Source organism: Wasmannia auropunctata, unplaced genomic scaffold, assembly GCF_000956235.1.
Source record: "Wasmannia auropunctata unplaced genomic scaffold, wasmannia.A_1.0 LD336053.1, whole genome shotgun sequence".
NCBI classification, from domain to species: domain Eukaryota; kingdom Metazoa; phylum Arthropoda; class Insecta; order Hymenoptera; family Formicidae; genus Wasmannia; species Wasmannia auropunctata.
Genome location: NW_012026837.1, coordinates 1372908 through 1390426, shown reverse-complemented (window position 1 = coordinate 1390426; position 17519 = coordinate 1372908). Strand labels below are relative to the sequence as shown.

At 40.0% G+C, this 17519-nt stretch overlaps 1 protein-coding gene across 7 annotated transcripts in view; it reads left to right on the top strand.

Annotated features, from left to right (window-relative positions):
* Window positions 1–1152: 1152 nt before the first annotated feature.
* The window catches only part of LOC105450954 (muscle M-line assembly protein unc-89), a 35957-nt gene continuing 19590 nt past the window's right edge, over window positions 1153–17519 (top strand). For 3 of the 7 annotated variants that reach the window (XM_011691096.1, XM_011691097.1, XM_011691092.1), the window contains exons 1-8: window positions 1153–8779; window positions 9122–9231; window positions 10436–10585; window positions 12211–12333; window positions 12511–12681; window positions 13755–13836; window positions 14137–14232; window positions 16352–16444. In XM_011691096.1, coding sequence (XP_011689398.1) covers window positions 4151–8779; window positions 9122–9231; window positions 10436–10585; window positions 12211–12333; window positions 12511–12681; window positions 13755–13836; window positions 14137–14232; window positions 16352–16444 — 5454 coding nt within the window. In that variant the 5' untranslated portion in view covers window positions 1153–4150. The remainder of the gene's footprint in view (window positions 8780–9121; window positions 9232–10435; window positions 10586–12210; window positions 12334–12510; window positions 12682–13754; window positions 13837–14136; window positions 14233–16351; window positions 16445–17519) is intronic. The other 4 variants (XM_011691099.1, XM_011691098.1, XM_011691095.1 and 1 more) reach the window with 3 other exon arrangements.

Here is a 17519-nt window from a genome sequence, read left to right as displayed (position 1 = left end):
ATATTATTTATTATTGTATTGTTTTAGAATTTTCATTGGAGTTATCTCGTACCATCACCGGCAGAACGACAATTCAACGAGAAGTAACTGAAGAAGGCATACGCTTAACAGGCAGAGTGAGTATTAATCATAAAAAAAATAAGTTTCCATTTTTCTCAGCTTATTATGTTTTCTATATTTTTCTACCTTTTTTATATTTACATTTAAGATAAAACTGCTATACATTCTATGATTTACAAAGAGAAAAAGTAAAAAAGAGATAGATCAAATACAGCTGAAAAAATGAAGAATGCTAAGATACTAATGCTAATAATCGTATATGTTACAAAAAAACTTAATAGAATAAGGAGTATAAAAAACGAATTATAATAAATTCTATTTTTTATTTCTGGTTTCTGTAAGTTAGTCAGGTAATCGATAATAAAATATATCACGCGATGTGATAATAATTACGTATATTACAACCAAGAGAAAAGTTGCACGATTAACTAATTGTAAGCCAAACCTAATAGGGTTGGGGGAGGAGATATTTCGGTGCAACATCGCTAGAACGAAACGCTGCTCCGCGAAACGTGAAACGCGCCGACATAACGCATCCCTTGTGTGCATCGCGCAAAAGAGAACGATTTTAAAAAAAGATTGCCGTACGAAAGGCAATGAGCAAAAAGGGGAGGACAACGCGTGAAGACGAAAGACACGCACGCGTATCGCGGGAGTGCTCGAAATGGCGATGTGTAGACTACAGCTTTTGGCAGCGAATCAGGTATTCCATCTACCTCTGTCATGTACCCCATTTTCGGTCTCCCCTCGATCGCAATGGTTCTCAGATTTTTCCAATGGACTGACGTAACGTGTCAAAAACGATGATGCCGTTGTCAGAGACACGTCAACCACGCGTACTGAACTTATGTTCAGAGACGAAAAGCTCTAATATCTTTGTATATTTTCTTTTCATTATTTAATAAAGTATGTTCCAAAATCTGTCTAATAAAATACATTCGATATTATAGAAATTATATAAATTTTTATAACTTGTTATCTTATTATCGATTACCTGACGAACTTATAAAAACCAGGAATGAAAATTGTAATTTATTTGAATTCATTTTTTATGCTCCTTACTCAATTACTCTATTAAATTTTTTTGTAACATATATAATTATTAGCATTAGTATTTTAGCATATACTTTATCTTGAGACATTTCTGGAAATGAGAGATGAACTATTTTTAATGCAAACTGGAGACAAAGTCCGAAGGGTTTACACGATTTACGTTTATACGCGAGGCAATTGCCCGGCGGTTGGTTTTTATTCCCAGTCTATTTTTGATCGCCTTTCGCGTCGTGCAGCTTCAACAACAGCCAGATGCGTTTATCGGTCGTCAGTGAGTTATACGAGCGATCGCGAATTCCGCCCACGAAATGCACACGTCTGGCGCCTCGTCGTCGTCCAAGAGAATTTTCCAATCGAAATCTTGATTTCGAGAAAAAGCAGACAAGAATATAAAATAATTAATTTACACGATTATTGTAATCTTTATAATCAACTGTCTACTTGGTCAAATTCTGCAATCGACGTTTAGTTTCTGTAATCAGTTTCTTATTTTAATATTGTTGACAAGAGTTAATCACAACTGTTATATTTACTTTTGCGTAGATAAATAATCTTATTTCTTTCCTCCGGGATTAAGTTTAACTTTTCATTGAAGATTAATTCCCTCTTTCATTATGCCAAAAAGCTCTATTATAAATTGGTATTGACTTTGCACTCATCGCAATTCGTTCGGCTTCTTCCCTGAAGAAGCTAACAGTTGTTGTAAATCACCGCGAACGACCGCGGAACAAAACGTTGAAATAGCTTCAGCCATCCATTAAGTCGCGTGCGTGAAAATCGTTCGCTCGGTCATAAAAAATATGCAAGTGCATTCTGGATGCTCGTGCATGTGTGATTTTTCCTTCATCTGCCAGCGGACTGGTATCGAGTGAACGTTTGAGTTTAAATGCCATCGCTCATTCTCATCGTTTTTCATTGTAATGCTTTATCGCACTTATCCCGCTCGACATTGCCAACAAAGCGTCCGCGCACTTGTTTACGAGGGGCTTAACCATCCAGAGCAAACCACCTCTTGCTCTTTTTAAACTAACATTGTGTCAAGAATTTTGCGATTTATTACCAGGACTCGCATCGTTAAAGATGCTTAAGCTTAAAATGAAACTCCACTCGGTGTACCATTAATATCCAGGAAATTATCAAGCAATTAATAAAATTTACGCCTTTAAATTTATAACGAGGACATAGAAAGTTATTAAATTACATTAGAAAAATATGAAGGAAATATTAATTTTAATTCTGGGGATAATATTCCTATTAAATTGTCATGTAGATTCGAAAAAGTTGTTACCGAAATTTTTGTGGGAAAACCCATGACTTTCGCGACGCGAAAAACTTCCACGTGCGAACTCCTGAGCGCCGAAAATCCAGTATGGGCCATGCACGACTTTACGGAGATCCGGGTCCGTGTACTCCGTTCTAAAGCTGTATTGGAGAAGTGTAAGAAGGGTAGGCTATTTCTGGTCGTGGGAGCCGAGAGAGAGACTCGCTGTGCAAACGGCTCTTAGCCACTTCGTACGCAGAGAGTAGTCTCGCTTTCGCCGCGTATCGCCGATATACACCTTTCGGGAGGACCGCATCTTGCGGAAAGCCGAACGATGTGACCGGTGTAGTGAGAGTGAGGACGTTTTGCTCGGTGATCGGCACGAACGAGGCATCTACGCCGGCTAGGAAACCAACAGAAATTGTATGGAAATAATGGAGAACGCGTGCATTCGATTGCACTGGAACGAGAACCGAATAGACATGACATCGAATAGACGAGAATAATATTCGCGTAAGAAGAAATGATAAGAAGCAAAATAATTTTTTATTTCTAATAACGAAACAGAATAGATCAAAATTACTTCGAAAATTAGTGTTTAGTAAAAAAATTTAGAAAGAACTTTTACTTCATGAGATTAAATATTGTCAAAGAGTTTGGAAAATTCCAAATACTAAAACAAGTGATTATTAATTGTTTTTTTTTTACAAAAATTTTTAAAATGTTTTTAAAATTATTTTTTTAAAGAACTGCTATTAAATTATCTACATAAAAGTGCATATATGAAGTTCCATTAATTAATAAGTGGATTAATTGATAAATTAAGTTTGCGGTTCGTGACATGTAATGACGTAAGACAGAAAGTGTTTGTTTTAGAACTATAAATATGAAAAGTAAACCGTGAAATCCTCTAATATAATGTCAGTCTACAGGTGACGCGTGTGCGAGATATTAAGCAATCAAAAGTAAAATGTCAAACGTTAAATGCCCGCTCTGAGAAAAGAAAGAATAAATAATGTTGAGCAGATGTAAGCATAAGTAGTAAGACAAGTTTTTTTATAAACGGAAATATGCTAAAACCGTACTCAATTTTTTGAATTAATTATAAAGGCTATATTGGAAAATATTGACGAATGATTTAAATTAAATATTTTATTCAAAAAGAAGGAAAAAATTGTGCGTAATAAGGTATATTCAAAATCGAGATGTGTAGATAAATTGAAAGAGATCAAAGCGAAATTCAACGATATCGCGGCGGAGGCGAGACGGAGGCGTAAGGCGTGCAAATGATCGAGGGCGCAAAGTCGTGATTTCCGTCGTGTGAATGCCAAGTTTCGAGCTGATGTCCATTTGTTCGCATCACTGGCAAAAAGGTTTCGTTGACGTGTGGGCATAAATAACGCGATTGGACATTAATTCCTGAAAAAAGAAGCGGTATAAATCGATCTTTGATTAAAACGAGAACTTTCGTATCGCGTTCCTATATGATTCGCACGATTCATGAGATCGTCGTAAGTTTGAGTTCAGACAAATCTGAATCAACCAAAATCTCAAAAGTTTTAACATGTAAAATTTACTTTTATTTTAATATTTTAATCACAGATAATATCATAATCTCGAATTACCGTAAAAAGGTATGATTAAAAAGAATAATTTATTGTCTATCTCTATAATAGATTTTGAAGTCCACGTGACAACATCTATAATTGTTAAAAAAATTATAAAATATTACTAATGATCTCATCGAATATCGAATAATTATCTCGGAGGGAGACAATGTCCTTCTGCAGGATTACAGGTAGAAGTCGGGGTCTCCCTAGACCAAACTATTTTCCGCTTCTACCGCCAATAAGTCCAGCGGACGCGAAGCGATTCTGCCGCATTACTGGCAAATCTTACGGCTTGCCGACCCATCATTACATTCCGGTGCTGTTGGGCGCGCATCCTCACGACAAGTCAAAATGCAAGATCACGAACGCGTCGGGTCTCGGTCCGCATCACTACACCGCCGGTCTGATCGTCGGCGAAAAGAAGAAGCACGTGGTGCTCAAGGACTATCGTTACGTCTTCCCGATCCTGGAGGGCGAGGGTGAGCAACAACGTGCTCTGAGAGAGCTTCTAAACGCGAAGCAAACCCCGATTGAAGAAGCGGAGAAATTCGTGTACACGGTGGAGGAGCGAAGATGCAGCCTCGTGTTCCCAGCGAAGTTGGAAGCCGCCGTCAGGGACGGGGATGTCAAGGACGTAATGCTCTCGAGGGATTGCGATACCGTTTTGCTAAGGCTGAAGCAGGGCAAAAATGTGTCTGTTGATTTTAAGAACTTAGAGGATTTCGAGAATCTTTATGACGGCATGGGACCGCGCGAGGAGGTGCTGAAGGAACGAGAAAAGCTGGAGGCCGAGGCTAGAAAACGAAAGAGGAAGAAGCAGACTGTATTGAATTATGCAAAGAAGTTCTTCGAGGAGAAGGAGAGAGCAGCCGACGAGGAAGAGCTCCAACGTACCAAGCAGCTTAAACTAAGAAGCATCAAAGAAGAGATCAAGGAGGAAATGGCGGAAAACTGGAAATACGTGAATGCGGAACAAGCGAGATTAACATCTTTCGATGTCGTAAATATGTCGAATGTCTTCAAGGATACAACAAAACCCATTTCTAACATATTAGACTGGAATTCATTGCAGAATAATATGAAAAAATCAACCGGTATGCCGACGATCGAGAAAATGCCAATACCTGTAATGGCTGAGCCACAAATTATAGATCAAGAACCAATTTTATACGCTAATCCTATATCTGATAATGAGTTTGTAGGTGGTTTCGAAGCGGTCGCAATCGCAAAGCCGTTGACGCCTTTAATCGCAAAGCCGGACGTTACGTTGCAGAGTGCGATTCAAAGTATCCCGCAGGACGATCTCGAAGGGAGTGCGAACGTGACGGAGAAGCTTTTGCAGGCTGGAGAACAGGCGTTAGAATGTCTGCCTAAAATGGAGGAGATACCTGAAATCGTACGAAACCTGCCCACCGGCAAGAAGATTACGATGCATAACGTTAAGGGTCTCAAGCTGGATATTAAATCGGCGGAGAGATTTGTCGCTGGCCAAACGGTGCAAACACCTTCCGGCACTATGTTTGTGCCCGGTCAAACCTTGCAGACGCCTCAAGGTCCCATCTTCGTTCCCGGATTAACTCTTAATACGCCTGACGGTCCTCTTTTAATCCCCGGACAGATCGTGACTGTGAACGAGTTGGAAGGAACGAGGACGTCGGTGTTTGTCGCCGGGCAGACCCTAACGACGGAGCGAGGTGAGCGTTTCGTCCAAGGCCAGACATTCCACACAAGCGAGGCGGGGAGTAAGTTTGTCGAGGGTCAGACCGTTTTGACGGAGGAAGGCCCGAAATTCGTAGCTGGTCAAGTGAAAATGGATAGTACTTTTGTCGCGGGTCAGACCGTGGTCACTCCAAATGGAGTACGTTTTATGGCGGGTCAGACCGTCACGGATTATCGCGGCGAACCGGTCTTTGTGCCAGGACAGAATGTGCAGATCAACGGCAGGCACGAATTTGTGCCGGGTCAATGCGTCGAATCACCGAACGGCGAATCCAAGTTCGTTCCTGGACAGACATTGCTAACGGCTGAAGGTCCGCAATTTGTTCCAGGCCAGTACGTGACTACGAAATCGGGTGAGAAACATTTCGTCCCTGGTGTTGCTAGAGAAACGGAAGATATCCCGACATTTGTGTCAGGAATGACTCTAGACACTCCGAAAGGCCAGAAATTTGTCGAGGGCCAGGTGCTAAAGACTCCGGAAGGTATGGTATTCTGTCCAGGACGAACCGTTATCACTGAGAAAGGCTTCGAATTCATTGCAGCGAGCAAGTTCGATGAGGTAATCTTCCAAAACGCCGGTCCCGTCGGTATACCTGTGGATCCAAAGACTGCGAGTACGGTATCAACTCTTCAGCAGCGCGAAGTCTTCGGTCACATGGTGCAGACAGAGAAGGGTATTGAGTTCTTTCCGGAAAACGCGAGAAATTTACCGGAGGGCAGAAGAATCGTGCCTGGCCAGTTGGTCACCGGCGACAAGGACGGACCGCGTTTCGTACCGGGTGTCATGACCGAGGATGGCTTCCTGCCGGGTCAGATAGTTACGACAGAGAAGGGGGAGGAATTCGTGCCTGGTCAAGTAATTGATACTAGCAGTGGACCGAAATTTGTGCCTGGTCAGATAGTTGAGACCCGGACTGGACCCAAGTTCGTGCCCGGTCAAACGATAAACACGCCGGACGGACCACGTTTCGTACCGGGTCAGATCGTCGATACCAAGGTAGGGCCGACGTTCATCCCCGGTCAGGTAATCTACACCGAGGAAGAAGGATCTAGATTCGTGCCGGGACAAGTGGTGGACACGCCGGATGGGCCTAGATTTGTACCGGGTCGCGTAGTGGAGGCTGGCGAAATGGGTGTGACCTTCGTGCCGGGTCAAATCGTGCAGACGGAAGAGGGGCCTTGTTTCGTCGCTCCCGATCTCATTGATACGCCTGAGGGTGAGCTGGAATTCTCTGTGCAGGGTTTCGAGGTTACTCCCGAGGAGTTACGACTGCTGCGACCACAGCATCTGCACTACAATCCGCGTTTTCGTCATCGCGGCGAGACCAGCATAGATGCTAAGCTGTTGCACGAATTATCCGAGGCAGGATTATCCGTGGGGCGAAAAGTTGCGACGAATCTGCCTACGGTGGATGTGGATGTGGATCCGAAAGCGATGGCCTTAGAGCAGGCTCTCGCTGCGACGACAAAGCTGGGTCTGCAAGGTAGTACGGCGGTAAAGTTGGCACAAGTCATGTCGACAATTGCGCAGTTAGCGAAAAACATCGCCCTGCAGCAGCAGCAACAGCAGCAGAATTCAGATACTGCAAATGCAATAACGTTGACAAACGGTAATCGATCGCCTGTTATTGAAACTGAAGAAATGAAAACAAACGATGACAATAACGTCGAATCACTTCGGGGTATAATAAGGGCAGCGATCTCAGCAGCTGTCTTGATAATATCGGATGATCGACAAGTAATATTGGGTAATAGCAACTCTCAAGATTTCGTCTACTCCTCTGTCAGTGAATCGTTTAACATGCTGTTGCGTCAAAACGATCGAGACGTCGATCAATCGGTAGACGAAATCCTGAAAATTCTCTTAATTCCGCAAAATCGTAGTTTTCTTTGCCAAAGCGTACTGTCGGAATTATTAGACACCAAGAAATTATTAGACAGCAAAGTAGACATTCTCAAATCGACTGTAAGTTCAAAGCCGTTGCGGAAAGATGTCGTGCTCGACAAGCTATCGATGGTTCTCGAAGAGGAACATGGCTCGGATTTGATCGGACCGGCCTTCCGAACCGTTTCGAAAAACGATCCCGAGCTGGTGTCGCTTGTTTTGGAGAACGTGTCACGACATGTGGCGGCCGTGGCAACTGAGAAGGAGGCTGCGGAGACGGTTTACAAGGCGATCGTCCAAGCAATCCGAGAATCGAGCGAGATTCATGTAAAGGAGCTGTTGAACACCGAAGGACCGGACGTTCGTGAGATGCTGCTTCAAGCGGTGGGTTTAGCACGAGCTTTGGGAATGTCTGACACGGCAAACAGCTTGCTGTCGGTGATAAGCGACGAGAAATCTACCCGGGCGCTGGCGAACGACCGAGTGACAATGGACGTATTGAGGAGATTGGCAATTATGAGAAAACTCGCGGAGGAGCGACCACCTTTCTTAAATGCTCTTGGACAGCTATGCAGTGATCCCGAATTGGCTAGAACGGATCCGCGATTGCGAACTCTCGTGAGAGAGAGCGCCGCGTTAATGATAGTACCCGAAGAGACACCGTTAATGTCTTCGGCCGACGTTCCAACCGCGTTGCTACGCGCCGACAACAGTCTGGCAATGGAAGAGTTTCTACTGAGAAGAAGCCACAAGCGATCGGCTATTTTCATGATTTTGAAACAGGGTATGCAAGCGGTCGTGCCTAGAGAGGCCTCCAGGTCAGTGTTAACCGGTGAGGTCGCCTACACCGTCCTCGATGAGGATGGTATACATCACTTCGAACCGTTGCACGTATTTTCGGCGCTCAAGTTGAATCGTCCCGCCGCTCATCGGTTTTCCATGTATTGTTGCCCGGTAGCAAAGGAGGTGGATATTGACGGCGAGATAATGTCCACCACCTTCACTGGCACGACTTCGATTGCGAGCAGTCTGGATGGCTCTGCCAATGGTAGTTCTAACAAACAAGAAAGCAACGGTACTGCAACTCTGTCAAAATCCGAGCAATCGGCTGCTTTTTATTCAGTTAGCAGGGAGAACACGCCGAGTCTGAAGAGATTGAATGGTGCTCGGCAATGGAACAGCTTCGAGCGGGTAAAGTATTAAGAAGATGCAGACTGAACTGTAATTATGTGATGAATATTTGATTTTTATGAACCTTTCGTCAGAAAGCCAAGAAAATTTTATTTCACATAAACTTGATAAATTATGTTTACGATTAATCAAGAAAGTGATTTACGTTAAATCTTGCTAATTGATTCTCTCAGTGTTGAACGGTTCCAAAATCTATCTCTATTTTTCGACAATAATTTTATAATTCAATTGCTTTTTACAATTTATAAAACATCATCTCTATCTTTATTTCAAGGTACACTTGAAAGAAAAAGTCGCGTACAGTTTTTCGCTTCTATTTATGCCGTCGTATTTTTGTTACAGGGATCCTCGGAAAATTATGTCGTCGTGAAGGACTACGTAGCGGACACCGATGGATTCGCCGTAAACGTCGGCGACATCGTCGAGGCCATCGAGCACGACGGTTCGGCAAAGTAAGCAATTTTTAGTTCAAGGATAATTTAAAAAGAGAAAAAAGATGGTAGAGCTTCTCGATGAGTATTGTCACCGCGTTGCCTTTCGGATCGTGCGCGTACACGTGGGTGGCAACCGTTTCGTGGTGGATAAAATCCACCGCGCGATCTAAAGATAGCCGGCACGACTCATCGTTCACACGCGCGTAGGTCTCACGCAGCGCGTGTCGACATGCCTGCGATAACGATTGTCCAAGCTGTTTATCACCGATACCCGAGATCTCGGCGGTACATGCGGAAGCGATAACTGAGAGATCAGAGATCGGACGAGCGCATTTATGGCCAACAGGTGCATCTCGTCTATTAGCGCTGACGCTGATCTCCTCTCGCGAGAGAGCGAGCGCGGATAATATCGGAGCTTGAAGGCAGCTACTGTTTGTATGCGTAACCGCGGCCGCAATTACATACTTTCGCGACCACCGTCGAATGCCGTAACTTCTTCGCACGACCGTAAGGAAAACCCGGGAGCTTCGGTCACAAGCTAATCCGGATATCGAACCGTAAGACGCGGATCATTGCCCTGCGGGTGTAAGACACGCTTCTGCTTGCACACCCGCCTGTGGTGTTCTATTTTTATACCGCACGGTGGTTTTATTAGCATATCGGTATGTCCCGTCTGACATATGACGTAAAATTTGTAAATACTTTGACAGACGGAAAATACCCACAAAATTTACAGTCGCATAAAGATCTCGCGGTGGTGATCTCGATTGTGCAAGAAAATTGGCGTCCACGCGCTTGCTTGTACAACGGGTGAATAATCTGCGAATGGTCAAGAATAAAAGTCTCGCGAAACTGCGATCTTAAATCGTATGGGACTTCTGGAATGAAGAAATATAACGGCGGAAGAACCGTGCTGCGTGAAAATTACGCCTTGCTGTTACACGTCGTAAAATTAGCACACAGCACATGGCTTTCTGCTATATTTGCAAAATTAACAAGGTGGAACGGTATTTGCGAAATATAATTCGCAAATGGCACCCTCATTCTACCACAATGCTTGCGAAACATCCGCTTTAACCCCTTTGCACGTTTAAGATTTACTCATTGTAATGCGGTTGACTTCAATAACAAATTTATGACTTAACAAATATAACTTTTTTTTTATAAAATTCTCGTCGCACAACGGACGAGATCTTACAGCGGATGCTTCGCGTTGTTGTAGGAAAGCGAGGATGGATCCCGATCTGGAGGTCGAAGTCGGTGATATCTTGGATAATTCGGCCGCCAAGCACAAGCTTTCGATTCGACCACGTCGAAATCACACAGATCCGCGTGCTCGAAGCAGCCCGAGCGTCGACTCGAGCCTTCAAAGGTACGGCGTCGAGATCGAGACTGCAACGTTCATTTATATTTCCATCTTGGAAATCGTTTGATAACGCAACAACTAGAATTACTACGTTCCGCATCCACTAATTCTGTCGCCGAAAGCGTAAATTAGTTCTTCGATATTTCACCCCGTTCTCGTAACAAAGTCTGACCGATTGAAAATAGAATAATGAAGGCTGCGACATTAAATTTTGACTCATCAAGTCACACGTCACCATCGACTTCCTGTGTTATAAGATAACGATTGTCGTCACCGATAAAACGCCGTCTTCTTTCTTGTATGACGTAAACAACAATTAAAGAAATATGTATAAATTTTTAAAAAATTAACACAGATTTGTTTCGACAAATTAATAATCACAAATAATTTAATGAAGTATCGTTTAACTTCAAAATCTATATTATGCATTAATAGATTAAATATACATATATACAATGTTATATCAATTATAATACAACGAATATCTTTATAGACAAACGTCACAAAACTATGGTTTTGGCCAAAAATGCAAAATAATAAATTGCTATAAAATTTAATATTCAAATACTACTAAATCGAATATTTATGATGAGTGATTCTCGATAAATCTCTTTACTGTTGCATCGTTAGCACGTTGCATTTAACGGAATAGTCAGTCGAATTCCTGCGGCACGTGCGCGTTTTTGGATCGTTTAAATACAGACGAGACAGAAGCGACCCGTTGTCATGCAGCTGCATTGAGAGCAAATTTGGACTTGCACGATTCCGAAATAAATTCAACACCGCTGAATTATGACGACGCTAATGAAGATTAAGCATTTATAAACGTCCTGGGCCATAATATCTCGCGCGATCGTATCTCTGCGTGATTGGCGGCAAGCCAGTGTCAGTAGAACCGATCGTGCACAACTTATATGCCCAAGGAAACCTTCGAATGTCGAAGAGGCATTGTGTTAACGAAATCACGGATGTTTTGCATAAACTTGAACATATTTATAATTTTAGAAAATTATATTGTTAAATTAATTTAATATGCAATACATTTCATTATTACTAAAACGATATTCGAATTGATAAGAGACAGTGCAGCTCTCTATAATCATAAGAATGAAAATGTTACAAGATAAAACTCCTGTGTAGCTATTCGAGCACGTTCGCCAGCGGATTTTGCGTTCTGTGAATGGACGATGACTTCGATGACAAGATGGCACGATGCCTTAGTCATTCTGCATAAATATAACTATGCGACTCCCACGCTTTCGAATATCTATCTATATCACCCCTTTCGATAACATCCGATCCGATCTAGTTTAGTTATTAGATGAATTTTAATTGATTCAAAATTATCAGCAAAAGTATCAAGAACAAAATTGTGAACATTTCTGAACAATGATTTTTAAATAAGTTTTTAAATATTAAAAATGTACAATTTGAATTGCTAGAGATGATTATCAGAGATGATTAATGATTCTCAAGAAAATGTGTTTTATCAAAGTTCAACAGAGTCTAACAAAGAGTAAAATTTGTTAGAATTTTCGCAATCTTAGAAAAACGAAAGTATTTATTGTGACGGAGAATACTATTTTTTTTTTACAATATGCAATTATCTAATAGAATTTGTTACTTTACAGGGTATACGTTCGTACATCCGACGGAAGGCAAGGATGGTTACCTTCATCAATTTTAATGCAAACGGCGCTTAGCGAAGAGACTTCGTCAATGAGTCGGCCAGAAGATTCTCATTATCGACGAGAGTATGTACACGTACATTTTCAATTTTTAACACAGTTTTTATAATTTTCAAGTATATATATTTTCTTTAATTATATTTTATTCTGTGTCACAAGCTTAAAAATATTAGGATATTTCTAATCTTCGCTATAATTAGTATAATTAAAACCAAAATATTTTAACATTCGCTTTGCTTACAGGGCTGTCGTGAAAGAACTGATCGAAACGGAGGAAGAATTCGGCAAGGATATTCAGCTCGTCGTCGAACGTTATCTGAAACTCCTCGACAATCCTGGCGTTCCGCGAACCGTGCGAGACAACAAAGAAGTTATTTTCACTAATCTGAAGCAAATAGCTGATTTTCATAACACGTATGTATCTACGGTAGCGATAGGAAGACACAAAAGCACTTCAACATTGTCAGACGAGCATTCACGGATACATTATACAAAACCTGACACGTTTATATTTTCTTTAATTGATTTTTATTCATTTTATCGGTGAAAACATGTTAGATGTACACATTTATTGTCACACGCAATTGATCGCGAAGTTTTGTCAAATAATACCGTATCTTTTCTCATAGATTCAGTACAGTTGTGGAAATTATACAGATTAAGCACTATTATTTACTAAATTATTTTATTGCGTTAATTACATAGACATGAATGTTTTGTTTTGTTATTATACAACTGCGAACACATCGAAGAAACACATGCACACTCGAATAATCTTTTAATTTAATGTACATTTGTTATTGGCTGATCAGATATATTACCAAAAATTGTCACACACTCCGGTATTATACACGATTACATCATATACGCATACAATTCTCCACACATTATTCTTTCACTTATAGCGGAATACGATGTATAAAGCGTAAGTTTATAGCCAAAGCGTATTTTGTGTGATAGTGTGCTTCTTCGTACATGTGAACGTGCCCCAAAGATTAATCTATAATCTAAATCTATATTATCGCTTTTTAAGAATTTGATTATAATATCCTTCTTAATGGTAGACATAATTTGACACGTAACAAGTCAAATGTTAGTATAAAACTGCATAAGCTTGAAGTAAATATAGACATTTCTAATCTCGTTGAAGAAAATTATCATGTTACTCACGACATCGTACGACATTAATAGAAGTTAATTTGATTACTAACTTCGACCAAAGTTAATTCAATGCTCATCAATGTTGATCTTGCTGTTTTAATCTACATTTGTAGATTCTAATTTCTCCGTAAGATTTGTTTCCACCCTCTGTAGATCAGTAAATAATAATTGACAACCAAAATATACCATATTTTTGGGATTACCTTGCATTACGTATCGCTCCTAAGTGAAGCGTGTCGCATTCTGAAGATGACACAGACTTCCATTCCGTAGCATGTTAGGCGTGGTGTGACTTTGGCATGATAATTAATTCCGGCCTTACTTAGATCGTTCGGCAGGGTGTTGATCGAGGGCGTCAAGTACTATGCGGATCAACCACGTATGCTTGGAAAAACTTTCTTGAGATTGGTAAGTGCATACATCTTGCTAGTAATGTTTATTATTAAAATAATTTTATGTTAATGTTCGCATTAGCTAAAACTGCTAAAATAATCATTCTGATTATGTTTGTAATTATATTTTTAATTCTCTGCGCAAGAGCGCAAAGTGTTTTTTTTATATATGAGAATTGCACTTGTGGAAATATATAAAGTATGAAATGAAAGTTTTTCTATGAAAGTAAACATTGTGTCGAAGAATAAATCTAATATTACGTAACTGACGCTTGAATCGAATTGTTAATTACAATAAGACGCTATTCTATTTCAGGAGAGAGACTTTGACAAGCACGTGGCGTACTGCAGAGACGAACCTGCTGCTCAGGAATTTCTCCAGACAAATAACGAAGTACGCGAATACTTTGAGGCAAGTGTTTTATCATGATAATTGCAAAAATTCAATTCTTACTAATTTGTGATAATGAATAAAAGTGTTGTTCCTTTTAATTAAAATTAATTGTTAAGCTTAATTGACGAGACTGAAACGTGAAATTTATTTTCGAAACTTAGTAAATAATTGAATTAACTAAAATGAAATGAGAATAACTTAAACGCGCAAATTATAACAAATTGGTATTAATGTAAATATCAAGAGAATCGCAAACTAACATTTTATTTTTCTAAAAATATTCAATGATACTTGTGTCTGGATGGAAAATCAAATATTATTTATTATCAAAAAAAGTAATAAAATAAAAATATTAGAATAGATAAATATCAAATATTGTATATACAGTATAAATACTGTATTATATTTATATAAAATATCATGTATATATAACATATCTTAAAAAAGATTTATTATCTATTAATAATAGTTTTTAAAAGCTTTTAACACACATCACGTAATTGCTCCAAAGCTTCGAAATAAATGTCCTTTTATTTATAATTTCAATGCGTCACGCGCGTTCCAAGCTTTTATCGGAATTCCATATTCGATCGCCGCAGCGGTATGGATTGGAGAAAATGATGTAATTATATAACACGCGGGGGATATATGCGGGCGTGTGTCCAGCCCTCAAAATAGCTGAGTTTATTCTTAACGGACGGAACATCTTTCGCTTCTCTTACCTACGACTGATAGTGTCGAGATGCGTGATATTCGGAAAAATGTGTTTTTATCAAAATTCAGAATACGTCCCAAATAATGTCGTATAACGTGATAACCCGATAATACGATAGAAAAAGAATATTTCTCGTTAAATATATTTTGCTATAAATTCATAAATATTCATTTTAAGATTTATATTTATAATTTGTAGGTCCTTTAATGTGAAACTACTCTTTGAGATTATCCGTTAGAACGATCAAGGTGGTCTTGTTCTCAATGAGACTCAAATTCTTCCCTAATAAGTTATTTTTATCAAGGAAGACGTTTCAAATTTTTTCATTTGCGAATTTTTATTTATGCACCCTTTACATCCACGTGTTAGGAAATGAATAAGGGTAAAGGGATTGCTCAACTGCTGTGTAAGAGATGCAAAGACATCTCGGATCTCTGGACAGAGTGTATCGATGATCCGCGCAATCTTCGTGTTGTTTTCGCGCGCGTGGTCAGTCGTACACGAAATCGTCCGGTGTCTAAGTATAGCCGTTGCCGTATTGGTCTTCCGAGTATGCTGCGGTGGCGGTTGCGAGCACCCGAAGATTCCTTCTCAGTGCCGCGGACCACTGACCACCACACCGTCCGTGTGTGAGAATCTTCGCGCGATTCGCGGAATTTGATCAGGAGCCGGACTCCTGTGCGCAGTCCGTCTGCAAGCAGCCACGCGGACGACCATACCTCGACGAAATACCTCGACCGATAGCGATCTCAGGGTGTTCTCTCCTTCGTTCAAGGTGCGCGTCCGATGGTGGTACACAGTTCTGCGTTCTCCGTTCTCCAAACGTTGTCACTCTCGCTACCAAAGGTCTCGCGTCAGTCCCGCATCATCGTCATCTCGACATGCGGACGCGGTGACCACGCGCTCTGCGGGGGTGACACACACCCGCGTTTGCATGCAAAATTCAGTCACACATCCAAAAATACATGTGTTCATGCCAGTTCTTCCCGGTGTCGAATTACGGTGTCGGCAAATTTGTTCGTTGCGACGCGAGAATCACCTCCAAAGAGATACCTCAATCTTGCTTATCCCGAGAATGTGCTGTGATTTATCGTTTCCTTAATTTATAATCGCTCTAAATGCGAATGACTTCTTGAAGTAGATAGACACACATAAATATCGATATTAGTGTATGTGCGAGAGAATTTCAAGCTTGACATTAAATTTATCAAGAAAAGATTGTAAGACTGTAAGGAAAATGTAGCGTCAGTCTTTAGAAGAACTCTCAGGAATTTCAGTGGAAAAAAAAAGATTTGAATTTCCTATATTTTAATTTTGTGTAAAATTTTTTGTACGTAGAATTCACATAAAAATTTGTTTTAAATATCTATCTACGACGATGACAAAATTCCAATCATTTATGTTATATTTTGTTTCTTATAGGAGTTGAGCCAGACTCTGGGTGATGATAAGAGCATATCAGAACATTTAAAGCTCCCGATACAACGCATAAACGACTACCAGCTCCTGTTAAAGGTATGTAAAATAACATTTATTTTCATTCCATTATTAATATCTATCTCGCGATAGTAGCGACATTAATTTGAATTTGAAAAAAAGAGAACAGTTCCATTTCAAAAAGAAATTATTTAAAAAATAATGAGCAATACAAAAATTTTTAGTTCAGTCGTCACATTTTTTAACTAATAAAATCAATGTAGTGATAATACCAGACAACCGAATGTACAGATATACAGCACGACCTATATTTCCGCTTGAATTTTATTGCGCCTGACGGAAATAGCGCGGCGCTAAACCGCTTTCCACTTTGCCTTGAAATCGTGTCTCCTCGATATAATTATCACAGTCATTCATTTGAAGTATATACATATTACAGATTAATGAGACGCGAACTGTTTGTATTTTAAATTTCACATAAAAAATTCGATATTTTTCATTAACATTTGTCTTTTAGAGTATGAAATTAATTTAACAAATATTAATGAATATTCTATTTACATTTATTTTTTTTAACAAGTATGGAGGAATTCTAGATGTAACAGATTACATATCAAGAATGTTGAGACAGTGTCGTGCTTGTCGTGACTGATTCGTCGAAGCCAAGTAGATTAATTTTATTAGCAAGTGGGCTAGTTGCCCAGGGAAAATGAATATCGAGGCAGCAACTTTTGAAGTCTACGTAAGAGCGATTCGTAGTTAATAGTTTTTGGTCTATACATTGTTTGTTGATAGTACCATTGCAGTCCGCCGCCGCTTTAACGACTATGTGTTTTAAAATAAGCGTAGTAAACATTAGCCAGAAGTCTGAAATAATACCGTACTTAATTATTACTCGACATCAACAGGTTTGCTAAATTTAGAACGAGTGAATACAACCGTATTTTCTCTGTTAAGAAATCCTTCCTAGTTCTCGCGTTCTTTGATACTTTAGATTAAAATATCTTCGTAACTAGACACTGCTAGAAATGTATGTGCTAAAAAGACATCGCCGAATTTGTCGAAGAATAAATCTTTCGATAAATCTGGACTCTCTATATAAAAGCGACACTATAGAACCTTTCTCGTTTGTACGAATATATGTGGGCGTTGT